Genomic DNA, 16,198 nt, shown 5'->3' with positions numbered 1-16,198 from the left:
TGCGAATGGTTCTTTGCTTTTAGATGTATTAATAGTTATTAGTTACAGAGAACATGTTGCTTTTTTAACCTAACTGTTCTTGTTGTAATAAATTGTATGTCGTCTTCTAATATTTTTTTTTCTAGGCAGCTGCTTTAGAAGCCGTTTGGAAAGGAAAATGTCCAGCACTCCGGTAGCTGTGGTGACCGGAGCCAACAAAGGCATTGGGTTTGCTATTGTGCGGTCTCTGTGCAAGCAGTTCTCTGGAGATGTGTACCTGACAGCCCGTGATGCGGAGAGGGGCAAGGCAGCAGTGGCAGAGCTGCAAGCAGAAGGGCTGAAGCCGCTTTTCCACCAGCTGGACATCAATGACTTGCAGAGTATCCGAAGCCTGCGCGACTTCCTGAAGGAGAAGTATGGAGGCTTGAATGTGCTCGTCAACAATGCAGGGATTGCTTTCAAAGGTAAAATGCTGACTGAAGAAGCTGTCTCGGATGCTTAGTGAAAAGTTTGACTCAAGACCAACAGAGTTTAATTCTGGGTATAAGCTTTTGTGTTCATGGATTTAAACTTTGTTCTTTTGCTTTGGATCAATATGGCTACCCAACCTGGGGAGGGATGGTGGCTCAGTGGTAGAGCATCTGCTTGGGAAGCAGAAGGTCCCAGGTTCAATTCCTGGCATCTCCAAAAAAAAAAGGGCCCAGGCAAATAGGTGTGAAAAACCTCAGCTTGAGACCCTGGAGAGCCGCTGCCCGTCTGAGAAGACAATACTGACTTTTATGGACCGAGGGTCTGATTCAGTATAAGGCAGCTTCATATGTTCATATCATGGAGCTGTAGCTGTTGTTTGATACAAGGACTGTATAAACCATACATATGATAGTCTATAATTCTGCATTTTGAGCAGCTTAACAGTGCAATCATATACTCTTCTTAGTTGAAGTTAATGGAAATTTACACTCCTCAAAGTGGGAGAGCCAGTTTGGTGTAATAGTTAAGTGCTCAGACTCTAATCTGGGAGAACTGGATTTGAGTCCCCACTTCTCCACATGCATCCGCTGGAGTGACCTTGGGTCAGTCATAACTATCAGAAGCTGTTCAGGAAAGAGCAGTGTCTGTCAGAGCTCTCCGCCCCACCTATCTCACAGGGTGTCTGTTGTAGGGAAGGGAGGGGAAGGGAAAGGAGATTGTAAGCCGCTCTGAGACTCCTTTGGGCAATGAAGGGTGCAGTATAAATCAAATCTCCTCTTCTTTTTATTTTGGTATCAGTGGACATGGAAGGATGTAACTCTGCTTAGGACGTACATTCTAAGTGATGTCCAAATCACAGCATTGGTATTTTCTCTCATCAATTGGACAGTCTCTCCATGGTAGTTTCTGCTGTTCCCTTTTCCACTTTGATTGCAAGGACAATGAGCAGAACAGAAGTACTGAAGGAAGGTTTCCTTTCTTGAAATATAGTTTCAGAGTTCCATTGCATCTCTGTGTAGTGCAAGATCTTCTTACATTAATTTAAAGCCTTGTTAAACTGTTTTCTAACAAAGATGATCCCAAACCCACATTTTGGCTTGGTTTACATTCTCGATCTGATTGGAGATGTTACCTAAAAGGGTTTTGTCATGTGACATTTCCTATACTATTTTAAAGCTGCTATTTCACACAGAATTTCATCTCTTATTGCATCTTTTCAGAATCTCTTTAATATTTATGACAAAGTACATCTTTCTCATACGCAATACATCATGACTGATACCCAAAATAACTTTAAGTGTAGAATTAGAGATGGGCTTGTTGGAGCAAGAATCTACATAAACCCAGTCTGACAGCTACAGTATGACAGCTGGTGATCTAGCTGCCAGGCTAGGTCACAGTGACCTGATCAGCAGACCGGCTTGAGCCGGCAGAAGCCAAGTGATGCAATCTGCTGAGTCAGCACGGCCAGGATTGGCTGCTTGGACTATATATGATCTGTGTGTGCATCACACAGGTCTCTCCCTGTGAGATGGTGGTTAGGCGAAGCACTTTGTCCGTGGAGGTGATATTGTATAGACTGCACAAGAGAGCACTTGTCGTGTATATATGTTAATACACCTTTTGGCACTAGTTGCACGTGTCTGCCTGATTTTCTTTCCTGAAGCCCTGTGTCGGGCAAGTCATCTCCCTCACTCTGCTACTCCCGCTCCGACAGGGTTATGGGCCCAGGGCGGTTCCGCTGCGCGGAGGAGAGGGTTGAGAGTTGAGCTGACTGTGAGTTTGGAAAGAGCCGGAGGCGAGGAACGCCGGTGAAGGACACAGAAGCACCACCGTTCTCTGTTTGAGAGCCAGAGGGACGTCGGCAGCCAGCTGTGAGGAGGAGTCGGCACGATGGCTCAGCAACAGCTTGGAGTAGCCGTTGAGAAGCTCACCTCAGCCAACTACGCGGTGTGGAGCCTGAGAATGCAACACTACCTCAAGCGTGAAGGGCAATGGCTGTTCGTGAGTAACCCCCCTGCTGACTTATCTCCTGCCGAGACTGTGTTATCGGATAAGGCACTGGCCAACATAGTGCTATCTATAGGAGATGACCAGCTGGTTTATGTGCGAGGGAAGGACACTCCCAAGGCTGCCTGGGACGCGTTGAGTGCGGTGCATGTTAGCACCACTGCTGGTTCCCTCATGGCCTTGACAAGGAGGATGTTCCGCACCGTTATGCCGGCTGGAGGGTGTGTGAAAGATCACATCAAACGGCTAACGGACTGTTTCGTTGAGCTGGAGGCAAGAGGCAAGACTGTAGCTCCAGACGACAGAGTGTACATTTTGCTGTCGTCGTTGCCACCTGAGTACACTCCCCTGATAACTTCTCTGGAGACGGTGGACGTAGCGACCCTGACCATGGAATACGTCTGTGCCCACCTGCTTGACTTCCAAGAGAGAATTGCGGCCGTGAGCTGTCCGGGGGTGTCGGCCGGGCAGCGTGCTGTTATCGGTGTGTCCGGGAAGACAGCCAAGAATGAGCCAGCTTTTGCTGCTGGCAGGCGTCCGAAGGTGGAGGAAGTGGAGCCGACTGCGTTTGCAGTCCGTCGCTGCTATGGATGCGGGTCGTCGCAGCACCTGCTCCGAGCTTGCCCTGAGAGGGAGAAGAGGCGGGGGCGTGTGCGGCGAGAGCGGAGGACCGCCAGCCCGTGTGAGGAAGCAACCCGGCTGGTCACGTCTGCAGTAGAGAGCACAGGGTCTGCTTGGATTTTAGACTCCGGGGCAACGAGCCATCTCTGCTGCGAGAAGGAGTTGTTGAAAAACATTGACAGTCCTGAGCATAAGTATGTGAGATTGGCTGATGGGATCACTGCCAATTCTGTTTGCTCAGGCAATGTGGAATTTCCTGCACTGAAATGTATGTTGCAAAATGTGTTGTATGTACCCTCACTGCAGTCTAACCTGTTGAGTGTTAGCACACTGTTTGACCAGGGATACCAGGTGAGATTTGAGAAAACCTGCTGCAAAATCCTGGGAGGTGGGGGAAAGTTGCTTGTGACAGGAAAGAGGGAAGGTAAACTGTATGTGGTCCAGAGTGATTGTGCCCAGGTGGCTCAGGTGTCGAATGAGCCTGTGCACAATAATTGTATACATTTGCTCCATAGGAGACTTGGGCACTGCGGATTTAGGGCGTTAAAGAAAACCCTGGAGCTTGTGCCTAGTTTGAAAGTAAATCCTTGCAAATGTTACTTGGATTGCCAGGTCTGCAAGAAGACCAAAAGCAAGGCGTGTGCTGTTGCTAAAGAAAGCTCAAGGGAAAGCACACGAGCCCTGGAACTAGTCCATTTAGACGTTATTGGCCCATTGCCAAAGAGTCTGTCGGGGAGGAGATACTGCTTGGTGGCCACCGACGACCACACGAGGTACGCGTGGGTTTTCACCATGGTGCATAAGTCTGAGGTGTATAAGACATTCACCAAGTGGGTCAAAGCAGCGGAGAGACAATTAGGGGTTAATCTCCTAGCTGTACAAACCGACAGAGGGGGGGAATTCTTATCTAACCAGATGAAACGTTGGCTGGAGAACAAGGGCATCGCCCACCGTCTGACGAACCCGGCAACGCCCCGAGAAAATGGGCATGGGGCTGTATTGCAGAATGTGATGTATTGCATGTTAGAGGATGCACAACTGCCAATGACCTATTGGGCAGAAACCATACATGCAGCTGTTTTTTTGCAAAATAGGGTTTGGTGTAATACTGTGAAAAATGTGCCTTACAGGTTACTGTTGAACAAGACCCCAGATTTGAGTTCTTTAAAAGTCTTTGGGTCACGGGCTCGGGTTGGCATCCACTCCACGAGTAGCGGGGAGGGGGATGTCCGGGCAGAGAGCCTAATTTTTCTGGGCTACAAGCCAAGGGCCAGGTGTTATCGTTTCTGCAATAGCAAAAGCAAGATAACACTTAGTAAGAGTGCCCAGTTCAATGAAAAAAGCAGCTGGCCAAGGTTGCACTCCTTGCAGAAACAATTTGTCCTGCTGCCAAGTAGCGATAACGATGTTGGAGCGCAGCCCAGAACTCCAGCCCAGGAGGTGGCACCCAGTGGGGCTGGAGAAGGTGAGCCGAATGCTGGCACAGAGCCTGACGAGCAGAGTCAGGAGGCAGAGCCTCAAATGCAGGAACTGGAGGTAAAGTGTGAGAGTCAGGAGGTTCAACACCCAATTACAGGGGCAGAGCAACCAGCCCAGGAGGTGGGAACAGAGCAACCCGAAGAAGACAAAGCTGGTCCAAGCACAGGGCCACGGGTGTCTGCCAGGTCCACCAAAGGCCAACGTCCCGCTAGGTACAAGTGTCCCTATGTCACTCTGACTGTCAATCCAGACCCACCCGGATTTGAGGAAATGTTAAAAGAAAAGGCTAAGAAATGGAAAGCCTGGGTGGCAGAGTGCGAGGCAAGGGAGAAGGAGGCTGAAGCCAAGCGTCTGAAAGAGCTGGCTGAACAGGAACACGATGATGTGTTTTACAATCATGATGAGTTCCTGAACGAATTCCGGAAAGGGTTCCGAGCTACGTAAATATGAACTGTAATGTTGCTGGTGGACATGTATGTAAACTGTGTAAAGTGTTTTGGTGCACTGGGTTTAAATAGATTAGGAGGTGTGTTGGAGCAAGAATCTACATAAACCCAGTCTGACAGCTACAGTATGACAGCTGGTGATCTAGCTGCCAGGCTAGGTCACAGTGACCTGATCAGCAGACCGGCTTGAGCCGGCAGAAGCCAAGTGATGCAATCTGCTGAGTCAGCACGGCCAGGATTGGCTGCTTGGACTATATATGATCTGTGTGTGCATCACACAGGTCTCTCCCTGTGAGATGGTGGTTAGGCGAAGCACTTTGTCCGTGGAGGTGATATTGTATAGACTGCACAAGAGAGCACTTGTCGTGTATATATGTTAATACACCTTTTGGCACTAGTTGCACGTGTCTGCCTGATTTTCTTTCCTGAAGCCCTGTGTCGGGCAAGTCATCTCCCTCACTCTGCTACTCCCGCTCCGACAGGGCTAGGACTTGAAGTTCAGTTATTCAGGTTTAGTCCTTACTTTTGTTTCTCTCTCCATCTGAAAACCAGTTGCAGATACAACTCCATTTGCTACACAAGTAGAAGTCACACTGAGAACAAACTTTTTTGCATTGAAGGATGTCTGCACAGAGTTGCTACCTCTACTGAAGCCTAATGGTAAGTGCACTACAATGGGAAAGAAATCACTGTGCTGTCACCAAAGAAGTAAATCCTTCCTTTATCGTGTAGGATGCAGCAACAGCCAGTAGATAAAACCATAACAGAAGAAATTTTTGAAGTCTTGTGTTTTTAGTTTAAAAGTAATAAGCTTTTCCATTTCTTAAAAAGCAGTCCTCAGATGCTGTACTTAGAAGCAAGTTCCATTGTATTTTATGGGACTTACTCCCAGGAAAGTGTTGTTAGGATTGCAACCCAGCTTCTTAGGATTGCTCTCCTAGACTACAGAGGAAAGTACACTTGCATTTCTGATCTTAACCACATGTATTTCTTAGCTAACCCTACTGGTTTCAAGGGAACATAACAAAGTGGCAACATAACTTGGAAGTATTGAAATGAATGAATTTACCCCCAAGTAAACCTGTTTGGGATTCTAATTGAAATCATTATTCAAGATTCCTAATCTTTTAGTATTGATGTATTATTTATTAACTCTGGCCCTGAACCTCAGTAGCAAGCCCTGTGTGTCCTGATTACCCACCGTCTGCAGAACACCTGTTGGTTTATGAATATCTGCTCCTGAGTAGCATAGGGATCATGAGGGACAGAGAATAGTAATTAGTATTGCCTACCTTTCTGAACACTAGATAAAGTTCTAACTCCATGTTTAGACATGCACAACAAATTAGACTCAAGCAGCAGAAGAAAACTCAAAAGATCATTTAATCCAAACTGCTGCTTTGTAGTAGATGTCTCTGGCTAGCAGTGCCCATTCATTCCACACATTAACATTAACTTTCTTCAGAGATGATCCAATGATAACACTGCTAGACAACAGGAAGAGTAGATAGCCCAATATCAGAATTGTTTTTGCAGTACAAAAATGTTTGTAAAGTCACCCAGTGAACATGAAGAGCATGCTTCTTCAGGAAACCATATTCTTTATGGTTGGTAAACGCAACCCTGAACAAAAGAATCATTTTGAGCTTTACTTCATCAGGATTTGGGGAGTCATAACTAGTGGCATATGGCCATAAACTTTCTTCCTGTCCTGTATTTCTTTCCAATAGCCAGGGTTGTGAATGTGTCCAGTGTTGCAAGTGTCCGAGCACTGGCTGGGTGCAGCCAAGCCCTACAGCAGAAGTTTCGCAGTGACACGATTACAGAAGAGGAGCTTGTGAAACTCATGAAGAAATTTGTGGAGGACACCAAGAAGGGAGTGCATGAGAAGGAGGGTTGGCCAAATACTGCTTATGGGGTGTCCAAAATTGGAGTGACGGTCTTGTCCAGAATTCAAGCACAATTGCTGAATCAGACAAGACAACTGGATGGTATTCTACTCAATGCCTGCTGCCCTGGGTGGGTCAGGACTGACATGGCTGGTCCCAATGCTCCCAAAACTCCTGATGAGGGAGCTGAGACTCCAGTTTATTTAGCCCTGTTACCACTTGGTGCTGATAAACCTCATGGCCAATTTGTTCATGAAAAGAAAGTACAGCCATGGTAACTGCCTTTACTATTTCTGTGTATGCACCCTGGAGATCTTAGAATCCTGGCTCAATCCAGAAAGAGCACTCCAGCTGCAGCCACAGGTATCCATAGCTTAAATACACCAGGCTGCAGTGGAGAGAGAGACCTGCATACAACCATCACATAATGTGTAGAACTTCATATGTGTTGTTTTTAAAACACCTGTGCAGCTTCTTCTGCTTGCAGTCACAGTGTCCAGAATCTCAGTAAATATCTTAAGTTACATTGATTTTTTCTTAATGTGACTGTGCCAAACCAAGAGCTAGAAAATATATGTATGTGTCACTTTTCTCTGTCAATGTTGTTTTCTGTAATGTATTAATTCAAAACTTACATAAAAATGAATATGCAAATTAGAAAATAAAAATAATTGATTTAGTGATATTTTTGCATATTTTGAGGGAACAAGGAGAATTAGCCTTACGAAATGGAGACTACTCAAACACAGTTATGCTTCTGGAGATGCACACTTCAGTGCTGGGGTGCGGTGAAACACATATTCGTCTGGAAAAATAAACATACAATTTTATAGCATAAGAAGAAAGTCTGAATATATTAGATTCAATCTAAAATTAATGGACCAGTCTTTAATATATTAAATCATTCTATTAAAAGATATGCCCATATATAGTTATTTGCATATACAATGTGCAGTAATGTTTGATGTTTGTTAAACAGCAAATGTTAAAAAAGAAAATACCATAATTATCTAAAAGGAAGATGACCCTTTATGTAAAACAATCCCTGTGAAAATTGTTATATGCAAAATGTTATTTTAATACTTAACCTAACTGCAACTGGTGTATAGATTTAAGATGCATATTGATATTGATAGCATATTGGTAAAAACCATAGTCTTCCTTTCAAGATAGGAAGCTTGCAGCACAATACTGGAGAAGAGGAGTAAAATATGGCAAATGAGCCAAGCTTGTGAGATGACAAAATGCTCAAATGTTGTAGAAACAAATCTCTGCACCTCCCCAGGGAAAGGTAATTTAAAATAATCCAAGTGGAGAGAGTGCTTTTCCCAAGTGAATAGGCCTTCATTTGTTATGTATTTAACTTACTCATTGTGATTCAGCATTTTTGCGCTTGATTATGTAAAAGTCACTGGGAAGCTGTCCAATCTGTTGTTTTCTCATTTTTATATAAGGAAGAAAAACCCAGGCTTTTAATTAGAAATAAAATAATTTTAAACTGTCCATTGGCTAATAGTCTTATTCTGTAACCTGCCACTTTTGTGAGTAAAGAAGATATTAGCAGTGTAATCCTATGCAGAGTTACTTCACTCTTAAACCTCTTGATTTCACTGGGCTCGTGCTGGGGCAACTTTGCATAATAATTTACTCTATGAGGTCAAAATGCTACATGTTACATAAAACACATTCGGAGAAAGGTTATGATGACATGTACTTTGATAAACTACAGCTGGAGGAACTGTGGGAAACATTGGTTTTAAACAAGATATTGCTTCCATAGAATGAAAAGGAGAGCCCTGCATGTAGAATTCTAACCATATTTAAAAGTTGTTTTGATTTATTTACTATATCCTATCTTTTTATTTTGGCCTTAAGGAAATGTACAATTTGTTCTATTAAAACTATTGCTTCAGTGAAATTCATTTGTAAATATACACCACCAAAATATCCTGTGCTGCAGTTCTCGTATTCCACTAAATACCCTGGCAAATAAAACAGCCTTACACTGCTTTCTAAAATCCGCCAAAAAGAACTCTCCCTTTTACCACTATGAGGGACTCTCATAGTGAGAGCCACTATAAAAGGAATATGTTCTAGTAAATCACAAACAAGCAAGGTTGGGTGTATGATTGGTGGTTGATAGCTAAAAGATAGCCAGTGTGGTGTAGTGGCTAGACTAGGATCTGGGAGACCCTTCATATCCCTGTGCTACTATGAAAGCTTGCTGGGTGACCTTTGGCCAATCAGATGCACTTCATTTACCTTATTGGAGGGTAAAATGATGGTGAGAAGAACTGTGTAAGCTGCTTTGAGTACCTATTGGGGGAGAGATAGGGTATAAACTATATAATTCTATGAAAATAAATAAAAGAATCTGACTGGTATATGGGTAGATAATGAAGGGACATGGTCCTTCAGATATATTGGTTCCAGGCTGTGAGCAATATTGTATGATCATATATAAGGTTCTTTGTTAATTGATCTTTGCAGAACACTGGCTAGCTATGAGTTTTGAGGGAAAATACTGTCTTCTAACACAGAAAGAAGCAATTTTCAGAAATAAAATGTGTCCAGTGATCTTTTTGGTGGAAGGAACACAGCTGTTTCTCTAGTTACAGTTCTACTGTAGGGAACTCAACTCAGTTTTGAATTTGGTGTTCTAGTAGCATGGAATTTTTTATATAGCAACAGTTTCACATGCTATTGAGATATTTGCATATAATGGTGGTCTGTGGCTATCAAGTGCAGCCTTAATATCACTCATGGTTAAAAAAAATCTCATGCATTATTTGAAAAACAAAAAGGCCAGCAATACTATTACCACATTTTCTTGAAAGTTCCATTGAAATAGATGCAATAGACTTCCACAAACCATCTAGATCCTCCGCGTGAAGTACTTAAAGAATCAATAACCTCAAGGCCCCCAAAATGGTAGAAAAGTTACTATTGGCGCACATTGTCAAAACTGTTCATTCTCTATATAACTTGGGGCCCAGAGCAGCCACAATCCCCTCATTGTAGAAGAGCAAATATAAATAAAGGCATAAAACCAGAAACTAAGTTTGGATGTTATACATAGGTCAGCTTATTGAATTAGTTCACCATGGAAAATGGGAAGATGAAGTAATAACCATTTCTTATCATCAGTAATAAATAAAAACCCAACCATGGTGGCAAATCTGAGAATTTTCATTGGTTGGATGTGGCCTATGCAGGATTGGCTCGCACTGTCTCTAGTGTGCCATTGGCTGATTCTGCTCCCACTGCCAGGCAAGAACCCCAACAGAAGGCCACTGACCTTTGATAGACTCAGTTCTCTGCTGACAGGTTCTTCTGGGGGCTTACTGATCACTACTGCCTCTCCTCAGGGCCTGTTGTAGGAAGTCCAGGACAGTCCATCTCCCCCCCCACACACACACACAAACAACGCTGCCATGAAGCAAACAGTAAACTGTGAGAGACATGTTCATGAAACATGTTCATTTGAGATCACTCAAATTTACAACTGCTCTCTAGATAACAGATCAGCTTCCTTTGAAGAGGGGGGGGGGGGAGTCAATGCCTTCACTTGGGTGGATGAGAAGACAGCAAGGGTGGCAGGCACTTGCCCAGAGCCTCCTAGAGCCCATTGTATTTTTCTTCACAATGGGCCTTACTCCTAGTAGACATATAATTCCCACATTCACAAAATCAAGAAGAGCTTCTCAAGTTACATAGCTGAGTCATGTGTAACAATTTTTTCGCCAAATGTTAAAAAATATCTAAGGCAGGGGTGGGGAATGTCCATCCCAAGGACCATTTACAGCCCTCAATATCACTTGGTCTGGCCCTCAGGGATTGCTGGGCTGAGCTGAGCCATGTGGTGGCCCCCCTGGGGCCTTGCTAGTCAGCCAGGATCACTGCAGGGCCTGAAAAAGTCACTGTCACAGTTCAGGTAAGTTTCCCCCTTATTTCCTTATTTCTCTTTCTTTTTATTTCTTCTCCCCATTTCTTTGTTTCCCTTAATTCCCCTTTCTTCCCCCTTTTTTAATTTCCCTTTATTCCCCACTGTGACGGTAATGGAAGCGTTAATAGAAAAACTAAGGACTCATAGAGCCTGAGTCAGATGATCTGAGGGTGGGGGCCGGAGTGCTCGGAACTCTCAGGAGGAGTGATTGACAGTTAACGTCTGGGGAGTCGTCAGTAAATAACTGTCAGAGGGAGACAGTTAAAGAGAGCAGTTGGTTTTTCAGCAGAGAGCTGACGAACAGGGAATTATCAGCGGAGAGCTAAGGAGAAGGAGCTGAGACAGGAGCTGAGGAGAGACTTCGAGTGAAGTGAAGCTCACGGCTAGCTCTGTAGAGACAGCCAAGGGGCTGAGTGTGACAAAAGGAAAGTCACAGTGAAAGACCTAATAGGTCACAGAAACATATACACTTCTCTTAAGAACTAACGAGGTTGTTGAGGGAAAGATGTGGGTCTAGAGGAGTCAGAAGGGCTGGGAGTAGAGACACCAGTCGGCTCGAGAGACCAGACACATTAAGCCCAAGAGGCCAACCTAAAATAGTGTTGGAGAGTGAAGAATATATGAACTGTGAACCCTGAGAGACCTCAGTAAAATCTGTACTGTAAAGCCTGAACTATTTAGCAACTATTATTTATTTGAGATACAATATAGCCCATGTAAATACCTCCCATCCCCCAGTTGGAGACTGTGTGTAAATAAAATTCTGTGGTTTACTTTTAAGTTCTCTGGTGCCTGTATATTGGGAATAACCATCAAATCTGCCATTATCCCCTACATATTGAGTTCTCCATCCATCTGAAAATAAAACAAAACCCCCGAAGAGACTAGTATTGAGAAACCCATATTATACCCACCCCTTTTGTTCAGTAGTCGTGAGGTAAAATACAGAAGGAAGGAACCAAAAGTTAGAAGAGGGGCTGGGGTCGCCTTAAGTCTCCATACACTGCTTATAGAAACACAGGAGGTGTCATACCCACATTTCTTTATTTCCCTTTATTTCAATTTCTTCTCCACATTTCTTTATTCCCCTTTCTTCTCCCCTTTCTTTCCGTTTCTTTCCATTTCTTCCCCCCATTTTTATTTCCATTTATTTCCTTTCTTCCCCATTTCTTTTTTCCTTTATTCTCCTTTCTTCCCCCATTTCTTTATTTCCCTTTCTTTTTCTCCTTCCTTCCTTCCTTCCTTCCTTCCTTCCTTCCTTCCTTCCTTCCTTCCTTCCTTCCTTCCTTCCTTCCTTCCTTCCTTCCTTCCTTCCTTCCTTCCTTCCTGTGATGGACTTGAAAACAGTCTGTGCAGCCTAGCTCGGAGTGAGTTCAATAGCAAGCTCACTGGGATTGGCTGGACTGCCTCCCAGCAACCAATGTGACTTAAATAGAAGGCAGGGCCGAGATGAGGGTCTTTTTTGCTTCAGTCTGGAGTTGCACAGACAGGAGAAAGACCTGTTTGAGAGTTGTGAGAGACAGAGCTGGTGACAAATAAGGCTCTGTTCTGAGGAGATTTTTATTTTCTTTTTAGAGGCCAAGTAAGCCTCTGGCGACAGCTCTGGTTTAGGAGTGCTGACAGGCCAATAGTCAGACTTCTGTGTAAAATCAGAACATCATACACACACTGATAGCTGAGGGATTGAAGTTTGGTTATCAGAGGGGAGATCCAGGAAAGACAAAGGCTTCAGACAAAAAGGGGCTTGACTCTGAAGTTGTGGGTTCGTGATAGAACCCTGAGGGAGAGTCAGTGTCCAGGGGTCTGGAAGCAGGGTCTGAGGTGGACCTTCAGGGATAACCAGTACCTCAGGGCTTGAAGTACTTTTGAGTGTGTGGGACAGTATAGTGCCAACCAAATTTATACTGGGCGCAGCTGATTTTTGATTTTATTTGGGTTATCCAAACTTAGGATAACCTAAGCTTCAGTTTGTTCGTTTGAAGGCTCGGCCAGCCTTGATAAGCACCCAGTTGAAGAGATGTGGTTTTCTTTGTATACTGTTAAGTTCTGCCAACTGATTTACTTTATTCCTTCATTTATGTCTATAAATACATTCCCATCCCCTGCCTTTGAAAAACCAATAAACCTTTTCTTTTGGTTTTAAAAATGAAAAACTTGTGTGTGTGCCACTTTCTGTTCAGGGTATTTCTGTCAGATGTCTAGGCTGGTCTGTGAGGAGAAAAGTTTTTATTAAGTGACCGCCTGGGCTGGGAAGAAGCCTCAGCTGGATAAGGGCTTCTTCACACTTCCTCTCTCTCTCTCTCTCTGGGGCCTGAGTGGTGGCATTGTGAAGGACTGCTGCCGTGGTATGTGGGTGTCTTTAAAGATCTGCTGGGAGCAGCTGCAATTTCTGCATGAAGGGAGAGGGGGTGGTGGCAGGGGTGGGGGTGAGAGCTAGCTGCCACAAGTTCAGTTTGCACTTGATTATCTCAGATGATGTGGCCTAATATGCTAATGAGTGTGTGACCTAATATGCTAATATTAGGGGATGTGGTCTAATATGCTAATGAGTTCCTGCTGGGCTTTTACTACATAAAAAGCCCTGGAGCTAGGCATTTGCCTAGGGCGGCAGGCTGGTGGGGGTGTGCCAAATTAGGCTTTCCCCACATGACTTCAAATAGAAAAACAATTATTTATATTAATTTTGCCAGCCTGAATCATTCTCTCTCGGCAGAGCAAAGTTTTTAAGGTGATAATTTTGTATGGGCCATGAATGATGTTATAAATATCCAAATTGCCCTTGGCAGAAAAAAGGTTCCCCACCCCTGATCTAAGGCCACATACAAGTGTACCTAGAATAGCCTTGCAATAGGACAGAACAGCTCAGTGACTCCAAATTCTTGCCAAATTTTCACTAACTGGCTGATTTTCATCAACTAATGTTCACTAAGTCCGCTAGAGAGTACATTGAGCTACAATCACCTGGACAGCCCAGATCACACTAGGCTCATCAGATCCTGGAAGCTAAGCAGGATCAGCTCTGGTTAGTACTTGAATGGGAGACACACACACACAAGAAAACCCAAGATGGCTAAATAGAGGCAGACTAAATGAAGGCAAACTATCATTGAATGACTCTTGGATTGAAACCTCTAAGGGTTCATCATAATTCAGCTGTGACTTGATGATACCTTCAACCACCAGAATCTTGTCAGCAAGAAGTTTATTTTATGCTGTAATGTAACATTAGATACAGATGCATTGTTGACTCACTGCCTCGCCGAAGTGGGAATACGTGGGGTGGCCTTGCAAGGTGCACATGTGTCCACTAGATATCCCCTTTTGTGTGGTGTTCCACAAGCAGCACTCCTCTCCCCAATGTTATTCAATGTCTATATGCACCCCCTTGCCCAGCTGGTACAGAGCTTTGGGCTGGGATGTCATCAATACGCAGATGACACCCAGCTGTATTTGCTGTTGGACGACCGGTCCCACCAACTCTGGCTGAGGGTTTGGAGGCCATGGTGGGCTGGCTAAGGAAGAACAGGTTGAAGCCGAACCCATCAAAGGCAGAGGTTCTGTGGTTGGAGGGAGTGGGATTGGAGTTGGAACGTAGACTGCCAATTCTTTTTTTGTTAATAAACAATTTTTATTAGTAACATATGGCAGCAAAACTATATCTACATCTTATAAAGACTTTAAAAAGAGAAATTCTTCTACCCCATATCTTACTTTTCCCCCACCCCTCCCCCGTTACTTGACCCCTGCCAGTGTTATTTACTTAAAAAAAATATTAAAGGTACCTTTAACTATTAAAAAACCAAAAATTATACTTTTGTTTTAAAGAAAAAATGAAAAGCTTAATCATTATCAAAAATTGTCCAATGTCCTTTTATTTTTCACTCTTTTTCTACGTATCTTCTGAACTTCTTCCACTCCAACTTAAAAAGCTCCAAATCATAGTCTCTTAATTTTCTTGTTAATTTGTCCATTTCACTCCATGACATAATTTTTATAATCCAGTACCATTTCTCTGGTATTTTTTCTTGCTTCCACAGCTGCACATACAATGTCCTCGCAGCTGAGAGCAAGTACCATATTAGAGTTCTATCTTCTTTTGGAAATTTTTCCATTTGTAATCCCAGCAGAAAAGTCTCTGCAACTTTGTAAAATTCATATCCCAAAATCTTAGAAATCTCTTGCTGAATCATTTGCCAAAACATTTTAGCTCTTTCACAAGTCCACCACATATGGTAGAAAGAACCTTCATGCTTTTTACATTTCCAACACCTGTCTGGCATCTTGTTATTCATCTTTGCTAATTTTTTTGGAGTCATGTACCATCTATACATCATCTTAAAACAATTTTCTTTAATACTTTGACATGTTGCGAGTTTCATAGAGTTTTTCCACAAATATTCCCAAGATTCCATCTTTATTTCTTTATTTACATTAATTGCCCATTTTATCATTTGAGATTTCACTACTTCATCTTCTGTAGACCATTGTAAAAGTAATTTGTATACTTTTGAAATTAATTTCTCATTATCTCCGAGCAGAACTCTTTCCATTTCTGTTTGTTCTTTCCTTATTCCTTCGGTTTTAATATCATTCTCCACCAAACTTTTTATTTGTTGCATTTGAAACCAATCATATTTGTAACTCAATTCTTCAGCAGTTTTCAGTTCTATTTTTCCACTTTGTATTTTTAATAGCTGATTATATGATAACCATTTTTCTTCGGCTGTTTTAGCAGATCTTTATCACTTCGGCTGGCACTATCCATAAATGTCTCCTCTCATCACCATATTTCTTATACTTTATCCATGTATTTAATAGATTACTTCTTATATAATGGTGAGAGAAAAGACCATCCATCCTCTTTTTTCCATAATACAAGTATGCATGCCAGCCAAATTTATTTCCGTGGCCTTCCAACACTAAAAGTTTTTTATTTAACAACGTTATCCATTCTTTCATCCATACTAAACAAACTGCTTCATGATACAATTTTAGATCTGGTAATTGGAATCCACCTCTCTCTTTTGCATCTGTCAAAATTTTCATTTTAATCCTTGGTTTCTTCCCAGCCCACACAAATTCTGAGATTTTCCTTTGCCATTTATCAAACTGTTTAGCGCTTAGACTGCCAATTCTTGATGGGGTGCTACTAACACCACCTACTGTCAAGAGCTTAGGAGTGACACTGAACACCTGACTTTCAATGGAGGCCCAGGTCACACATATTGCCAAGGTGGCATTTTTTCATCTTCATCAAGCTCAGCAGCTAGCTCCCCTCCTGTCTCGCTTGGACCTAGCCACAGTAATCGATGCAACAGTCACCTCCAGACTAGACTACTGTAACTTGCTGTAAGCTG

At 43.1% G+C, this 16,198-nt stretch overlaps 1 protein-coding gene across 1 annotated transcript; it reads left to right on the top strand.

The window, feature by feature from the left end:
* Positions 1-119: 119 nt before the first annotated feature.
* On the top strand, positions 120-8,398 carry LOC132568451 (carbonyl reductase [NADPH] 1-like). Its single transcript, XM_060234277.1, has 3 exons — positions 120-443; positions 5,559-5,666; positions 6,737-8,398. The coding sequence occupies exons 1-3, from the start codon at positions 158-160 to the stop codon at positions 7,171-7,173; spliced, it is 831 nt and encodes a 276-aa protein (XP_060090260.1). The 5' UTR covers positions 120-157; the 3' UTR covers positions 7,174-8,398.
* Positions 8,399-16,198: the final 7,800 nt, after the last annotated feature.

Source organism: Heteronotia binoei, chromosome 3 (genome assembly GCF_032191835.1).
Source record: "Heteronotia binoei isolate CCM8104 ecotype False Entrance Well chromosome 3, APGP_CSIRO_Hbin_v1, whole genome shotgun sequence".
Lineage (NCBI taxonomy): Eukaryota > Metazoa > Chordata > Lepidosauria > Squamata > Gekkonidae > Heteronotia > Heteronotia binoei.
This window is presented reverse-complemented; position numbering and strand designations above follow the sequence as displayed.